The sequence below is a fragment of the Hyperolius riggenbachi genome, chromosome 4 (genome assembly GCF_040937935.1).
Source record: "Hyperolius riggenbachi isolate aHypRig1 chromosome 4, aHypRig1.pri, whole genome shotgun sequence".
In the NCBI taxonomy this organism is placed as follows: Eukaryota; Metazoa; Chordata; class Amphibia; order Anura; family Hyperoliidae; genus Hyperolius; species Hyperolius riggenbachi.
Window position 1 is genome coordinate 222,322,318 of NC_090649.1, and position 16,342 is coordinate 222,338,659.

The window sequence follows — 16,342 nt, forward strand, 5'->3', positions numbered from 1 at the left end:
TTTAAAATAGTATAATTCCCTGCCAGAAGAGACGAATAGGTTGAAGGGGTGGAGGGAGGAGGGTGGAGGGATTAAAATCTCCCTAGCAGAGTGTGTAACAGCTGTCCCATAACTAATTAGTGTAGGTAGGCAAATGGTATAAAGGACCTTGCTTGGAGGAGGGAGGGTGGGTCCTCCAGCAGTGATGTGTATTTCACTCAATTAGGTGTGGCTCCAGGTATTAGAGCTTTTGAAACATGTTTTCTATCAGTTTTCCAGTTGATAGAATTTTTTAAAACTTTAAAAGTTCGCCTCCCCATTGAAGTCTATTGCGGTTCGCGAACTTTTTCGCGAACCGAACCTTTCGCGGAAGTTCGCGAACAGGGTTCGCGAACCTAAAATCGGAGGTTCGGCCCAACTCTATATACTACCCAGATACGCCCCTGAACACACAGAATGTACAGTGCAGGGAAAGTCCTGTCCTGCTAGTCATTTCACCCCCAGTCTGCTTCCCTAGTAAAATTATTCAAATGATTCGGTTCAAAGATCCAGATCTTTTCAATGATCCGATTCGAATGATCCGAATCCTTAAAAAGATCCAGACTTCCCATCACTATCCTGGAGCGGCTGCTTTGAGAGCTGCATAACGTGGCTCAATCTGACGTCCAACTTCAACACCACCATGCGTTGCATTAGGGGCACGTTATGCGACCTTAACGTCCTCTAAAACGCAACGTCTTGGTGTAAAAGTAGCCTTAAAAGTAATAGTGCTACATAGTACAGTTAGTGTCAAGGAGGACAGTATCCCCCCTTTATTTGAAAGCAGTCACACACACACTTGTGTTTTACTCCAATATGGGCATTTCCAAAGGATTTTGTGTAGCTTAAAGAATTTTCTCTGCATCTGACACCGTCAAAAAAGTCCAAAGTATTTCCAGATAAATTCATCTTACTTTGAACACATACGTTGAATGCAGTAAGATAACAGAAATGAGAAACTGAATGCACTGTTGTCAGCTTTCATATTGTGTTTTGTAACTTATCTGACAAGTAAAATAAAATTGCTGTACAATGTACGACAGCTCTAGAGTGGTGCTCTATAACAGAATATAAACCAACATATACACTGACATACTGGTATTTTTCATCCCACAAAGCATGACAAATGAAACACAGCTTTCTTCTATTGCATTTTATTTTAAAGTAAATTATAATGACTTTGAGAACAAGACTTGAGAACTTATCTTGGTCCTACTCTGTTCTTGAAAGCTCGCATAGATTTGGCCATCATTGGTGCAATCTCTACAAAAAGAGAAAGGATACAAGTCACAATACAGGATACAAGTCAGTAGCTCTGGTGAAGATTTAAGGGGCCCATACACTTGTCGATTTTCCCTGGCAGATTCAATCATGCCTTCATCATAAATTGCATTGCTCAAAATGGGGTGGACAGGAGTGTGACAGTAGAAGAGTTTGATTTCAGGATGACCACCCCCTAGGATGGTCTGCACGCCATCCAAATTGTGTTCCCCCAGGCCATGCAGAGTGTTGGCAGCAAAGCATATGCTCACTTGTCCGCCGGCGCACTTCTCCTATGTTCTCTCTACATCACTGCCAGGGCACCTGTACCCTGTGACCCGGTGGCATGTACATGACCACGCAACATATGTGTCACTGGGTATAGGCACCCCGGTGGCGATGGAGAGAGGACACAGGAGGAGCGCACCAGGGACAGGTTAGTGTATGCTCTGCTGCCAATACTCTTCCCGGCCCAGGAGGGGGGAGCATGTTCTAGACTGGGATTTGGGGGCCTGGGAGGCGGTGGCAGCATCACAGACTTTCAATAGATTTCATGATGAAATCTTCTGAAAATCCATCTACAGTGTACAGCAGTAATAAATACCTCTTGAAGCAGATTTCGAACAGAGAGGGATCTATCTGATGGTCTAATCTGGCAAACTTCTGTAAGTGCATGGCCAACTTTACAAAGACAACATGCCAGGTAGTTGTAACCTAACAGGATTAGTGTACCCCCCTTTTTTTTAGTTAACCAGAGGTATACTTTCAGGGTGGAATCACATCTGGGTCCAAGGAAAATAGGCAGGCACGGTTTTCCAGGAACAATTTTTGTTTTTACTGTGCATTTTCCGCAAAAGTCACCTGAAAGTTGGCAGCAGGAATCACAAGCAGAGTACAAAAAAGTAGAGCAGAGAGGGCTAAATAGAAAAAAAAATACAATTTTTTTTTTCAATCTGAAAAAAAAAAAAAAAAACCCCACAACCAAAAATCCACTGGTTGGCTAAACAGTTTATGGCTCTCTGGAGAGGCGACTAGGTTCTAATTTTTATTCCTTTTTTCTTTAAATTCCCACTTTCTACACAGTGCCCATCTACAAAGAGTGCGTGGATAGTGTAATGGTTAAGGGCTCTTCTACTGACACAGGAGACCTGGGTTTGAATTTAAGTTCTTCCTGTTCAGTAAGCCAGCACCTATTCAGTGAGGAGACCTTGGGCAAGACACCCTGAAGGCTCGTTTCCACCATAGCGAATCCGCATGCAGCGCCGACATGCGGATTCGCTTGGTACATTGAAGTGGCCGGGGCTGTTTCCATATGTGCGGCGTGCGGGAGCGATTTGGCGGCGGGCCAAATATGCACGACGGGACCCACCGAATTCGCCTGCGTCGGGAATCCGTGCGAATCGCCGCTAATGTATTTAATAGGAAAAACGCATGCGTTTTTACCCGCGATTCGCGTGCGATTTCGCACCTTTTTCAATGTTATTTTGCCCTGGCAGTGTCATGGTTAATTTCGCATGGCACCCTGCCATGCGAAATCGCACGCGAAATCGCAAGTAAAAACACAGTTGGAAACGCATCCGCATGCGTTTTTACAAGCGTCGAGATGCCGGCGAAATCGCGTCGCAACAGTGGAAACGAGCCCTAACACTGCTACTTCCTACAGAGCGCATCCTAGTGGCTGCAGCTCTTGTGCTTTGAGTCTGCCAGGAGAAAAGCGCAATATAAATGTTATTTGTCTTGTTTGTCTACAAATGCCATCAGTTTAACCAGTTTTCCAGGAATTCTACTGAATCACTGAAACACATAGCTGCCTCAACAAGGGAGTAAGATGTAGTTGCATCCTACCATGTGACCACATGAGGGTGCCCATACTGAGCCAAAAGATTTCTTATTGCAAGCCTTCAACTTGGTACAACAAACAAACATTAGAACATATGGAGGCCGCTTTACTTTCAGCCTTTTCTTCTTATAGTCATTTACAACTATTCTCTATATTATATAAATATGGCCTAAACAAAATATGCACATCCTTGCAGCACTAATGTTTTATTTTTTTATGTTTAGAGCAAACCGGAGTTTAGTAAACCGTGTACAGTACATTTTTTGGCATTGAGAACATTTGAGAACATTGTTGTGTTTTTGTTTTTTTGAAAGAAGAATTACATTTACTGACAAAAATGTTACTCTTTGTAACGCAGATTTTGCTGAATCCAACGATACTAGATATGTATTGGTATCCCTCCTCTTCTGTCCTGGATTAGGCGTCGCCACTCGCCAGTACAGGTAGCCAGATATAGGTGCCCCAGTGTAGGTAGCAGGTATAGGTGCCCCCGACATAGGTAGTAGGTATAGGAGCCCGCAGTATCGGTAGCAGGTATAGGGGCCTGACATCTTCCCTCCCTCCACATGCCCCCCCCCCTCCCCCCTGTGGCCCCACTGAATAGCTGTAGCAGCAGTGCGGTGTGAAATTACCTGATTGCTGGCTCCATGCAGTGTCCCCTCCGGAAGCAGGCTCCCCTCTCCCCTCCTGATCTCTGACCTCCTGAACGCTGTATGACGTGTAGTAATCAGGCAGGAAGTAGAGGGGAGACGGGTGGCAGGGGGGGTGCATATGGGAATGGAGCAAGCAATTGGGTGAGTAATTACACACCGACCACTGCTCCAGCTGTTCAGGGAGGCAGAGGAGGGGGGCCCACGTGGAGGGAGGGTGGAAGGATGCTGGCCCCCCTCCCCGCTGCTTCCTGCCAGCAAACCTGCCAAAATACTAGGTACATGATTGACAGTTAAAGCGCTTACCTGCTACAATGTACCTAGTATGTGCTTGGCAGTAAAAGGGTTTAACTACTCCTGTTTTAATGGTTGTCTCATTGTTGACCCTCTTGTGCACCAATTGTGAGTTTTACCACCACCAAAGCAGCTGAAATTGATTAACAGCCCCCTTGACTACTTAATGGACCAGTCTCAGAACCTTCTTTGACTTGATGGCATACTCTGGTGAAAAAGTGTAAATACTGATTCAAGTTCATTTATATAATCTTAACTTACAATGGCAATTCCAAGTACCCCTGAGCCCAACAAAAGTAACCCGGGGGGTATGCATAACACATACCATGTATTGATAACTTGGGCTCTCAGCGGACCTGAACTCAGAATTTCCTCTCTGCTCTAAAAAGATACACAACAGCATAATAACCTTTAAAGAAAAAAACATTTCTTTGTTACAGCGGATACAAATCCTGCAGTAAATCTGCAGCGTTTCTACTTCCTACCATAATGGAAGCAGATATATTGTTACCATCCTGTATCTTTCAAATGAGCTTATCTGCCATCTCTGCCATGGCAGTCATGTGACACAGGGGAGAGATCAAATTACAACTTGTGGTTAGAGACAAATAAAGGGGGGTGGGGGGATTTGACTGGCTAAACTCTCTAAATACATACAGGGTGCATTTCTCCATGTTTTCCTTCTTTCATGTGCAAGAGTTCAGTTCCCCTTTAAGCACACTACACATGCATGCACAGTACTGTCAGACGTGGCATCACTGGCCATCACAATGCGCGGGTGCTGCACATTGATTTGTTAAATGTCTAGTTAGACATTTAGGGCATTGCTTAGATGGAAATAAATATGGCAGCCTCCATATCCCTCTTACTTCAGTTGTCCTTTAATGCTACTTACATACTGCTTAGGTGAACATAGCAACACTAAACTGAGGGATTGCACTGTGCAAGCCATTGATTTAATATTCATAGGCCATGCATTTTCAGGGACTGCTCCCTTCTCTGAGTAAAATGCACATGAGATCCCATTTTTAATAACTGAAGCCAGGGAGTGTAAGAGACCAGGTCAATTATGTAATATCTTATAAGAGAAAGCACATTAGGGCAGCAGTATAGAATGCAAGGAAGTATTGGACCTCTTCAGATAAGATCACTGAAGCCAGGCAATCAATAGAGATAATATATATCTCCATAATCCATCCTAGAAATGGCCCCATTAAAAAGTTCATTTTTTAGAAAAACCATCAAATCAGCTTGGTAACCTCCATTCCTGTGACCTCATTAAAAGAGTCGTGTCTGAGAAAAATGATAACTAATAGAGATCGATGATGCATCCTTACCGTGTACATGTGTTCTTCTAAATTTGTACCAACATGATGGTATTACTGCATTTCCTGCAAACCTTTTTTTCAGCTAGAACTGAGGGTCATCTTATGCTTTTATTACCGCTATATCACGACAGTGATATCACAATCTGCCATCTCCCAGCTTTCCCTTCCATCTTCATGCAGGCAGTTAGTTACTCCACTGTGACCCTCTAATTATGGTTTTTGTCCACTAGGTGGCACGCTTTGCACTACTGCCTTTGCAAAGTGACCTATTATTGTACTGTATAGTATTGTAAAAACTTGCTTTGTTAGCATTGTGTAATCAAAATTAATTCTGTCCTTAGTGTTTAATATTTTTTTTTTCTAAGAAAGGGTTTTATTATTATCGCTGCTTTTTAACTGAACTAGGGAGCTCCAATCATTGCAGCCTTTTTTTATAATAATAGGAGGGATAGCCGCAGGGGGCCTCGTGGGGGGAGAAGTTTCTTTTCCCTGTCGTGAGAGACAACAACCACAACAAAAAAAAAAAAAAAATTCTGCTCTCTGCACAGTTGTTCTAATGACTGCATCTGCTCAGCCACTGATAAGGAATCATATTAAAGAGAATCTGTACTCTAAAATTCTTACAATAAAAAGCATACCATTCTATTCATTACGTTCTCCTGGACCCCTCTTTGCTGTTTCTGCCACTCCCTGCTGCGATCCTGGCTTGTAATTGCCAGTTTTAGGCAGTGTATACAAACAAAAAAACATGGCTGCTAACCAGAATGTGACAGGCTCAGAGAAGCTCTGTCTGTGACTCATACACCAACAACACACAACACACAGAGCCTGCAGGGGCGTGGATGGTGTGTGCATAGCTTCTCCCTATCACAGCAGAGCAGCACATTCCTGCCTGAGCTGACAAAGCAAAGAAGATTAGATTATATAACAGATATTACAGTGACTGTGCAACTAGAAAAGGCTGCAGTAAGACAGACCACATTAGAACAGGTATAGGAACTTATAGGATTGAAGAAATAAGGCTGAAATTTTTGCTACATAGTCTCTAAGTTTTGCAGACAAAGATTTGTAGACAGTCAGTATTTCGGATGGTCTTGTGTACAGCGCCCAACCGCTCTAACGCTCCCCAATTGCTCTGTACTGTAGTGATGCTGGAGAAGTCTGCAGAGCCAGTTCTGCTCCATCAGATGTGAACAGAGTGAGTGTAATAAGCTGAGGCTGGGAGCACACTCGTCTGTGCGTTTTCTGCACACCATGTGTGTCTGTATGTGGGCAAACCTGCACATTTTATCATAGAAGCTTGATAAAGAAAATGTGTGCAGTGCTTCACTGCTGTCTGTTTTTATCTGCATGGGGAAACACATTCAAGTGTGCACTAGCCAACTGAATAACATTGATTCTCAGTTTACCTGTGCTGAAAGGAGGGGGGGGGGGGTTGTTTGGAGAGTGGGCCCCATCCAATGTTTTGCACTGGTGGGCCCAGTGATTTCTAGTTACGCCCCTGGTTCTTTGTATTAAATAAAGAACTCTTTGAAGTGTGAATGGATTACGCAAACTACATAATATTTTTAGTTTATAACTTTAAATTTTACTATTCACAATTAACCAGATGCAGAAGTTTTGAAAACGTAACCTAATCAGCTGGGCAATTAAAGGGAACCATACATCAGGTGATTTTGTAGGTTGATCGACCTTCAGATTCGATAATTTAATATCAAATCAGAGCTGCAACACATGTCCGACCCATCAGTGTTTTGATCGATTTTGGGCAAAAATCCTTTCAAAGAATTGACCAGACATGCTGGAAAGCCTGGGTAGCAAGTGCAAATCCATCAACGCAATATTGAACACAGTTACCACTGTGCACCCAGCACAGTGGTAACTGTGGTCAATGTCTCAACGACAGACTTGCCCCCAGTGTTGCCCCAATTGTAGGGTCACCCATGCCCATAGGCAGTGTTTTTATGTCTCGCCTTTCGGCTGCCATGACAATTGGCCTCCTCCAGTGTCACCACAAATACCTGTACCACGTGGCACCAAGTGCATGTGATGCCGTAAAACGCACATGGTACCATGTGGCGCAGGCGCTCAGGGCAAAGGTGGAGGCTTGGAATCACACTGGCAGTGAGGTGAGATTTTACAGAGCACAGGTTCCAGGAGGACATTTACATACTTGGGGAGCGGCCATAAAGGTGGTGGAGTTAATAGACTTATTTCTGATAGATTGAATGCTGTAATCTATTAGAAAATCAATTTGTGGTGTATGAGCATGCAACAGATTTCTCTTTGATCAGATTTGATCAGAAAGGGGTCTGTCTCATGGTCGATATGCCCATACATCACCCGATGTATGGCCACCTTAACTTGTCGGAGTAAGCCTGCAGAGAGATAGCCAAGGAAACTGATTATTTTTATCAGCTGCCACGACAACCGTTTTATTGCTGACCCTTTCCCAAACCACAATTTCTAATTGTTATAATAAAGAAAAAAAAAAGTTTGTCTTGCAAAATTCTTGTTTTGATCACCAATTAGCCAATTGGGGTAATCCTAGTGGTCACATGATGAAAATGGTGGTGATTGGTCTAGGAGTGCTCTTTAGGTGCTAAGGAATTGAGGTTCAGCTCGGCCCCAAAGTTAGCCACACACATGGGAGCACACAGAAGTACAGTTTAGAACAAAGTTATTAACATTCTTGCAGTTCAGCCCCTTGCTTTAATTTACTGGGCAGTGGTGGGAAATAGTTAAGCCAAGATGTTGTGTACATCACGTAGATGAACTGGTAAGAGGTCCAAAGCTCAAATGGATTATGTAATGCATGGTCAGACTGGTAAACCACAGCTTTCTGAACCAGAGCAAACACAATTATGCAAAATAGCAGTTTCTGAGCCAAATTGCACCCAGGGCGAGGGTGTAAAAATTGCGCCCCCCACCCCCGTGGAATCGGAAACCCTTACTCTTCAGGGACAGTCACACACAAGTAGATCTGCCTACTTACTAGTGACCAGCCGTTCATCCAGGAGGAAGCAGGGCCCAGGAGAACACACAGGCGAAAAAAGCCTGGAAAGCAGACTCCTCCATGGGCGCTACGCCTGCAGTACCGCTACAGGACATCAGGTGTCATCATGCGGTGGTGACTTGATGTCTGACGCAGGCAGCCCAGGAGGAGTCAAGGAAGGTGATCACGCTGGTAATCTCATTTCTTCTTCCATTTGGCTGCACTGTGCGTCACCAGCTCCCTAGCGGTTATGTCCTCCTGCCTGCGCCCCCCTTCTACTTGCCGGTCTGCGCCCAGGGAGGTCGCCCTGCCTGCACTGCCCAAGAAACGGCCCTGATATATAATCATTGAAAAACACTAGCTGTGAATTGAAGTTTTTCTCATGGCAGGGCATTTTCAATGAGCATTCAAAGAAGGTAGCTTCAAATAATACAATACAAATTAATCACAAGATGGTACTTTTATTCCACCAGAATAAAGGAATTATAGAGGGGAGGAGAGGGACCTATAGCTAAGATTGTGGAACCGGAATGGTACGTGTGAGGGAGTGAATGATGTGATGTCTCTTGCAGCATTCATCTAATCTTAAATCATAACATAGCATCAAGTTTTTTAATGGTATTGAAACATTTTTGAGAAAATGAATGCAAAAAGAATATTGGCATTTTTTTTACTCATCAATGCTTCAAAATAAAAAAAAACGAAACAAAATCTGCTGCAGCAGTTCAGACAGCTGGAGGTAACAGGATCTGTGGTCATCATGTATCTGTAGTTACATGGACAGAGTGACTGCGTCATGTATGCCTGCTGACTGACCACCTGCCATTCGTATCATTTCCTACTATGGAAACAAGGCTTACAGACTGCCCGCAAAAGGCAGAGGGATGTTGCTGAGCAACTATGGATTTATGCTGCAGATATTTTCCTGTTTTTCTGAAAAACTGCTATGTGTTTCGAAAATCTTTATTCTTGCATAATTAATTTTAAATACTGTTCTATTAAATGCATACTAAAGTTGAGCCTGACTGAGCTTGGACTTTAAAGGGAACATTAACAGAGGGATATGAATGTTTCCTTTTAAACAATACCGGTTGCTAGTCAGTCCTGCTGATCTCTTTAGTTGCAGTAGTGGCTGAATCACATACCTGAAACAAGCATGCAGCTAATCCAGTCTGAGGCCCAGTGCACACCGAGCGGATCCGCCGGCCGGATCCGCCTGAAAATCCGCATGGCTAATGTATCTCTATGGGCTGGTGCACACCGGTGGTTTGAGGTTTTTAGCAAGCCGCAAACGTGCCTCTTGCTGCACATTTGCGGTTTGCTTAAAACCTCAAACCGCCGGTGTGCACCAGCCCATAGAGATACATTAGCCATGCGGATGCGGCCGACGGATCTCATACAAAATCCGCTCGGTGTGCACCCGGCAAATATCGTCTCTCTGCTCCCAAAACCGCTAGCGTTTTGATGATCTGCTAGCGGTTTTGGTGTGCACTGGGCCTAACTCCAGTCAGAGCACCTGATCTGCATGCTTGTTGAGGGGCTGTGGATAAAAGTATTAGAAACACAGAATCAGCAGGAGAGTGAGGCAACTGGTATTCTTTTAAAAGAAAAATCTATATCCTTTCTTAGTTTAGGTTCCCTTTAATATACATGAAAACATAAAGATGTCTATTAGCAAGTCCAGCTAGGTGAAGTACCTGCAACAAAAACCACAGGTGGTGACTTAACAGCTGTAAAACACTTTCATAGTGACCTATAAACACATTTATGAGCTTGCGTCTGCATGAAGGCATTAAGCACATTTTATGTTTGCGTCTGTTTTCTCAAGGCAGCAGATTAGAAAAATAATAAGTAAGAAAACAGCATGCGGAAAAATAAAAAACTGCCACACTTACTCTTAACAGTCTTTCTTGAATCTTGGCATGACCCTCCATAATGGTTGTTATTCACAGGTGGGGTTGGAATTGGACTTGAAACACTAGGTTCCTTTGGTTCATGTTTTTGTAGCCTACAATGTAAATATTGTTTTTCACAATCACATAAAAAAAAAAAAAAAACAGAAATTAGCATGCGTCTGTAACAAAAAGCTAAAAAATGTTTGAATTCCATGCAAGGGTAGTGCCAAGGTTATTCTAGACTCTCAGCAGCGTCCCAGTCTGCCAATAAAGAAATGCAGTATTGTTTTAGTAGGTTATTTTCTGGCATTGGTGCAATGTAATAGGTTTAGCGGATCATGTTTGGGTGTTTGGTTGGCCACTCTCTTTATATGGTATCTTCTTAACAAAATGTATCATCGACAACTGAAGCTAAACTAGGACCTTATTTAACCTACAAGGGAACCTGAAGCAAGAGTACAGAGGTGGCCATCTCTGTTCCCCTATAAACAATGTCAGTTGCCTGGCTGCCATATTTAGGTTTTGGCTTTAGATATTCATAAATCGTTCGAGCAATCAAAAATTCTGATCGGAAGAAAAATCGTTCACTACACCATCAACGAACCAATCTTTGCTATCTATCGATCACGATAGTCTTTAAAATTCAAAGTTTCGTTCGACGAAAATTCAGTCGGACGACTTTTTTTTTACTCGTCCATAATCGATCATAACCATTAACGGAGATTATTTACTGGCAATTCGATCACTGCCGACCTAGACTTTCGTATCGATCGAACGATTTTTCGCTAGAAATTGGTCCATTAGTGGCCAGCTTTAGAGAATGAAGATTGCAGCCTCTATATTCCTCATGTCAGCAGAGTAGGAGTTACTTCCTCAGCACAGAGCCATCATATGGCCCCTCCCATTAGGGAGACCAGATGTGAGGAAAAGTGGGACTTCATTATCTGAAGTGGAAGAGAACCTTTTGCACTCATGGATCTGCACGCATGAAGGGAGGGGGGGGGGGGGGTCGCCATATTTGGCAGAGGGCTGCACATGGAAGTGAGGTGGGTTGACAGAATAAGGCACAAGAGAATTGCACTGGGCTGGAAAAAAACTGAATCTGGTCCTGTCAAGTCCCACAGTATGTAAAAAGTGGTCTTGTGGCCGTTTAGATCTGTCTGAGCAAATCAAATGGCACACAGAGCAGCAGCTGTTGAGATGTATTGTTGTTAGAAAGCAGCCGGCAATCTCTTGAAGCCAGTGTAGACGATTTACTACTAGGAATATAGAGAGTGAAAGTTTCTAAAGGCAGCCATACACTGGTCGATGTGCCATCAGATCGACCAGCTGACAGATCCCTATCTGATCGGATCTGATCAGATAGGGATCGTATGGCTGCCTTTACTGCAAACAGATTGTGAATCGATTTCAGCCTGAAACCGATCACAATCTGTTCAGCTGCTCCTGCCGCCTGTCCCCCCCCCCCGCGCATACATTACCTGATGCGGGCTCCCGGGCGTCTTCTCCGCATCTTCTCAGCGCTGCACCCGCTCCATCCCGGCGCTTCCTGTGTCACTCCGTGACCAGGAAGTTCAAATAGAGCGCCCTCTATTTGAACTTCCTGGGTCACTGCAGTGACCCAGGAAGCGCCGGGATGGAGCGGGTGCAGCGCTGAGAAGATGCGGAGAAGACGCCTGGGAGCCCGCATCAGGTAATGTATTTTTCATCGGATCGGCCGCCGCTAGCGACGCGCACTTTACCCGTGCGCGATCGAGAGTAATTTCCCGCACGGCGCGATCGACGGACCGATCCGATTTCGGGAGGAAATCGGATCGTCGTCGGCGTTTACCGCGAACGATTGGCAGCAGATTCGATCCCAGGATCGAATCTGCTGTCGAAACGGCCGGGAATCGGGCCAGTGTATGGCCACCTTAAGAATAAAGAATGCAAACTTTCAACTAGTGCAGCTTAGTTACTCTGAAAAACTGCAAGCTTTAAAAGAGGAATGGAAATTATTTGTTACTAGAATATATTTTGGAAACAGATGGTGACAGTGGTAAGCTACAAACTGTGTAAAATCATGAAGATTAATGGTGGGAATGTGAGCACTTAAATTATGTCAATTTTCATTTTTGACATCTCAAGCAACTTGGCTCCAACTACAATAAGTCGTCTGAATTGAAATGCTTTATTTTTAGAAGGAATATTTATATTTCAGTTATGTGAAATGCAAAACCTTTACAGCAGTGTATTGGCTAGCAGTCTAGGGTGCGAGGTTGGAACATAAGCAGGGACGCTGCCTAGCTGCATGGAGTTTGTATGAGAGTTGGTAATATTATAGTAACCATAAATAAGTGACATTTCTTTTCTAAGTGGAGGTGGGATCTCTTTGGTTGGAGAGGGTGCATATGGTTAACATCAACATGAGATCCAGATACAGCCCATGTCAGAGATTTACTAGTTTTTTTTTTTTTTTACACTTTGCCACATACTGCTCATGTCACATCCATTCTATTAGTTTGGCAAATAATTGAGATTTGGCAATTACTGAGTATTAATTGATTGCCTACTACAGTAATACACAGTTTTGTGGATCACATATACTTGACATATTTCCTGTATTTCTTTCTGGCCAACAAAAATAATTAGCAGTTTGCAGGGTACGTGGAACTTTTCTATTCCTACTATAGTAAGGTTTGCAAAAAACCTTGAACCCATTATATATCAGCTTCAGTTTTACAACTAGAGACCATTGATGCTGGTTGTTCCTCTAGCCACATCTCCCATTGATAGATATTCAGACATAGGTCCCTTATGAACAAGCAATCACTTCATAGTTGGAAATTAATTGGGTAGTAGTGACCGATCCTCAGAGGCGGACATAGGCCTGTGCAGCCTAACAGGGGTCCCGTGCAGGGGCGTAACTAGAAACCCTGGGGCCCCATAGCAAAGTTTTGGTTGGGGCCCCCCCCTTAAAAAAATTATATTATACTATAACTACCTACTACTACACTCACAGTGGTAGCAGGGCAGAAAGAAGAGGCGCACACAAGACTAAAGGTGGCCACACACGATACAATAAAATTATCCGATTTTACAGTAATTCAATAAAAACGATCGGATCTCCCGAAAAAAAAATCGAAAGCTTTTTTTTCATTCGACTGAAAAATCCGATCGGATTTCCCGTTTTCTACGATTTTAATCGATCTGGAATGCCAGATATTTTTCTTCAATCTTTCTAAAAATTGTATGGTGTGTGTTGGATTGTCAATTTATTAATATACACACCCTAGCAATTTTCTCAGAGTTTCCAATAATTTTTATCATAATTGGGGGAAAAAAATTGAACATAGGTGTGTGGTACATTGGTCATATTTTTGAAATGTTACAATCAGTCAGAAAAATTGATTGCAATTCTTAAATTGAACAGATATTTAAAAAATTGTATGGTGTGTGGCCACCTTAAGGCCCCATTTACACTTAAGATGAACCTAAACTGCGAAGGATATGGATTTTTCCTTTTAAAATAATACAAGTTGCCTGACTCTCCTGCCGATTCTGCGTCTCTAATACTTTTAGCCACAGCCCCTGAACAAGCATGCAGATCAGGTGCTCTGACTGAAGTCTGACTGGATTAGCTGCATACTTGTTTCAGGTCTGTGATTCAGCCACTACTGCAGCCAAAGATCAGCAGGACTACCAAGCAACTAGTATTGTTAAAAGTAAACATTTATATCCCTCTAAGGTAAGGTTCCCTTTAATCAGTTTTTCTTTTCCATTGCAGAGCATTATGAAAAATCTTTCAATTAAAGAGACTCATAGCTGAGTCAACTGCTGTTTTTTTACTGACCCGGGGCTTCCTCCAGCCCCATAAGCATGGATGTGTCCCTCGCCGTCTTCCTCAGCGCCTCCGTTCAGCCGCAGTCGAGTGACATCAACCGGGGCTTTCTGCGCTGTCCACTGCTGACATCACTAAGCCGCTTACCGAGGAAGATTGTGGCTGAACAGAGGCATTGAGGAGGACGGCGAGGGACACATCCATTTTTATGGGGCTGGAGAAAGCCCCGGGTAAGTAAAAAAACAGCAGGAACACTCATCTCAGAGTCTCTTTAAAAGGCATATAGCGTGAACTGAGCCATTGGGAAACATGGGCATTACTTTGAAAATCAGGACACTGCAGGGAGGGGGAGAAAGGACACTCCTGGGAGGGGGACACAGGACACCGCAGGGAGGGGGGGGGCACAGGACACCGCAGGGAGGGGAGGCACAGGACACCGCAGGGAGGGGGGCACAGGACACTGTAAGCACAAAGTGGAGGGGGGGGGGGGAGAGTAGTGTGTGCAGCACAAGCTGACAGAAGGAAAAGGGACAGAAAGAAACGAGAGCCAGAGGGAGGGAGATATCAGATTACCTGCAGGCAGTGGTAGTCTGTGGAGGAGGTGGACCTGCTGGACCAGTAACATGCCTCTACCAGCTGATTTAAACTATGCGGGCTGCTGCTGCTCTCTCCTCAGGGCTGGGCAGCTTCCGCCTATGCACGTGGGGGGCACGTGGGGGGCTGGGCTTCTAGTAAACAAACTCCCCCACTCTGCATTCCCCTCTGCACCTGCGTCCAGACTCTGCTGTGGAGAGGAGGGGGAGGGGGCGGAGCCACGTCCTGTGCAGTGCTATTCTGTTCCCAGCCGTAACTATAAACTAATTGCTGGCTGGGAGCAGGGATCTCAGAGAGGCGGAAGGTGAAATAGTCCCTTTTCACCCATCTGCCTGCCTCTATCTTTGTGGTTTTTCACATATGGAAATTGCAGCTTAGTGGCTGCACTTAGGGAAAAAAAATATACACAGGCAGCTAGAACTGACAGGCCCCCCCAAGGGCCCCATAGCAATCGCTATGCCAGCTATGGCGATCCCTACGCCACTGGCCCCAGTCATATACAAGTTTAAAATGTTTGCTACAGTAATACAGTGCCTAGAGAATGTGACCTAGGTTCATGTACTTTTATCTTATCGGCATTGTTTGGATCAAACCATGATCTGTTATGACCACACCCACTCACATGGGACCCGCTTCATTTATTTTTGCACAGGGGCCCATTGTTGGCTTTATCCGCCACTGCCGATCCTGCTACCTTATCCACTAGATCAAATATCACTGACAGATTGGATCAAAATGATCCGCTTGCTGAAAAAACAAAAACACATATGGCCAGCAAATGGTGATACCAAGCAATAAGCAATTTCCAGAAGGGAAAAGCACTTCGATGTAGCAAGTTGTTTGGATACACAATAAGGCACTATGAAAATGGGCAATTAAAATAAATAAAATCAGTCTCTTCTGGAAGAAGAGAGATCAAAACACTGTACCTCCAATAAGAAAAAAATCCTTCCATGTCAGTTCACGGAGGGTGTCTCCGTGAACAGCCGGAGAGCTGCCGATGGCGGCTCGCCGGCAAAATGTAAACACGCGGGGAAGAAATCCCCGCTGTTTACATCATACGGCGCTGCTGCGCAGCAGCGCCGTAAGGCAGATCGGCGATCCCCGGCCTCTGATTGGCCGGGGATCGCCAGCATATGATAGGCTGAAGCCTATCCTACAATGCGCAGGACGGATATCCGTCCTGCGCAGCTCAGGGAGGGAAGGAGAGGGAGGGAGAGGGACGGAGCGCCGAGAACGCTGCAGAGGGGGGCTTTGAAGAGCCCCCCCCCCCCGCAAAGCGCAGCAAGCCGGCGGCGATCAGACCCCCCCCCAGCAGGACATCCCCCTAGTGGGGAAAAAAGGGGGCAAGTCTGATCGCCCTGGCTAAAACCTGATCTGTGCTGCGGGCTGGAGAGCCCATGCAGCACAGATCATAGGAAAATGCACTGGTCGGCAAGTGGTTAACAACTGGGTGCTCCTTTCATATATAAATCATTTTAGTATGCAAACTTTTCATACTGTAATCGTATGTCCCAAACCAAGGAGGTTTGCAAGAAACAAGACAGAAGAGGAAGAAATAATGGGCTGTGGATGTCTATGCCCAGACTGTACAGCTCTGAAACTGGCTGAGCTTATATGCAAAGTACAAACCCACCCCTGCCATTGT

The 16,342-nt window shown here is 44.5% G+C and overlaps 1 protein-coding gene across 1 annotated transcript in view; it reads right to left on the bottom strand.

Annotated features, from left to right (window-relative positions):
* Positions 1–1,156: 1,156 nt before the first annotated feature.
* LOC137504757 (elongin-A-like) overlaps positions 1,157–16,342 on the bottom strand; it is a 111,566-nt gene continuing 96,380 nt past the window's right edge. The window contains exons 10-11 of the mRNA XM_068233342.1: positions 10,281–10,393; positions 1,157–1,281 (exon numbers count right to left, since the gene is read on the bottom strand). Of these exons, the coding sequence (XP_068089443.1) occupies positions 1,220–1,281; positions 10,281–10,393 (175 nt within the window). The 3' untranslated portion in view covers positions 1,157–1,219. The remainder of the gene's footprint in view (positions 1,282–10,280; positions 10,394–16,342) is intronic.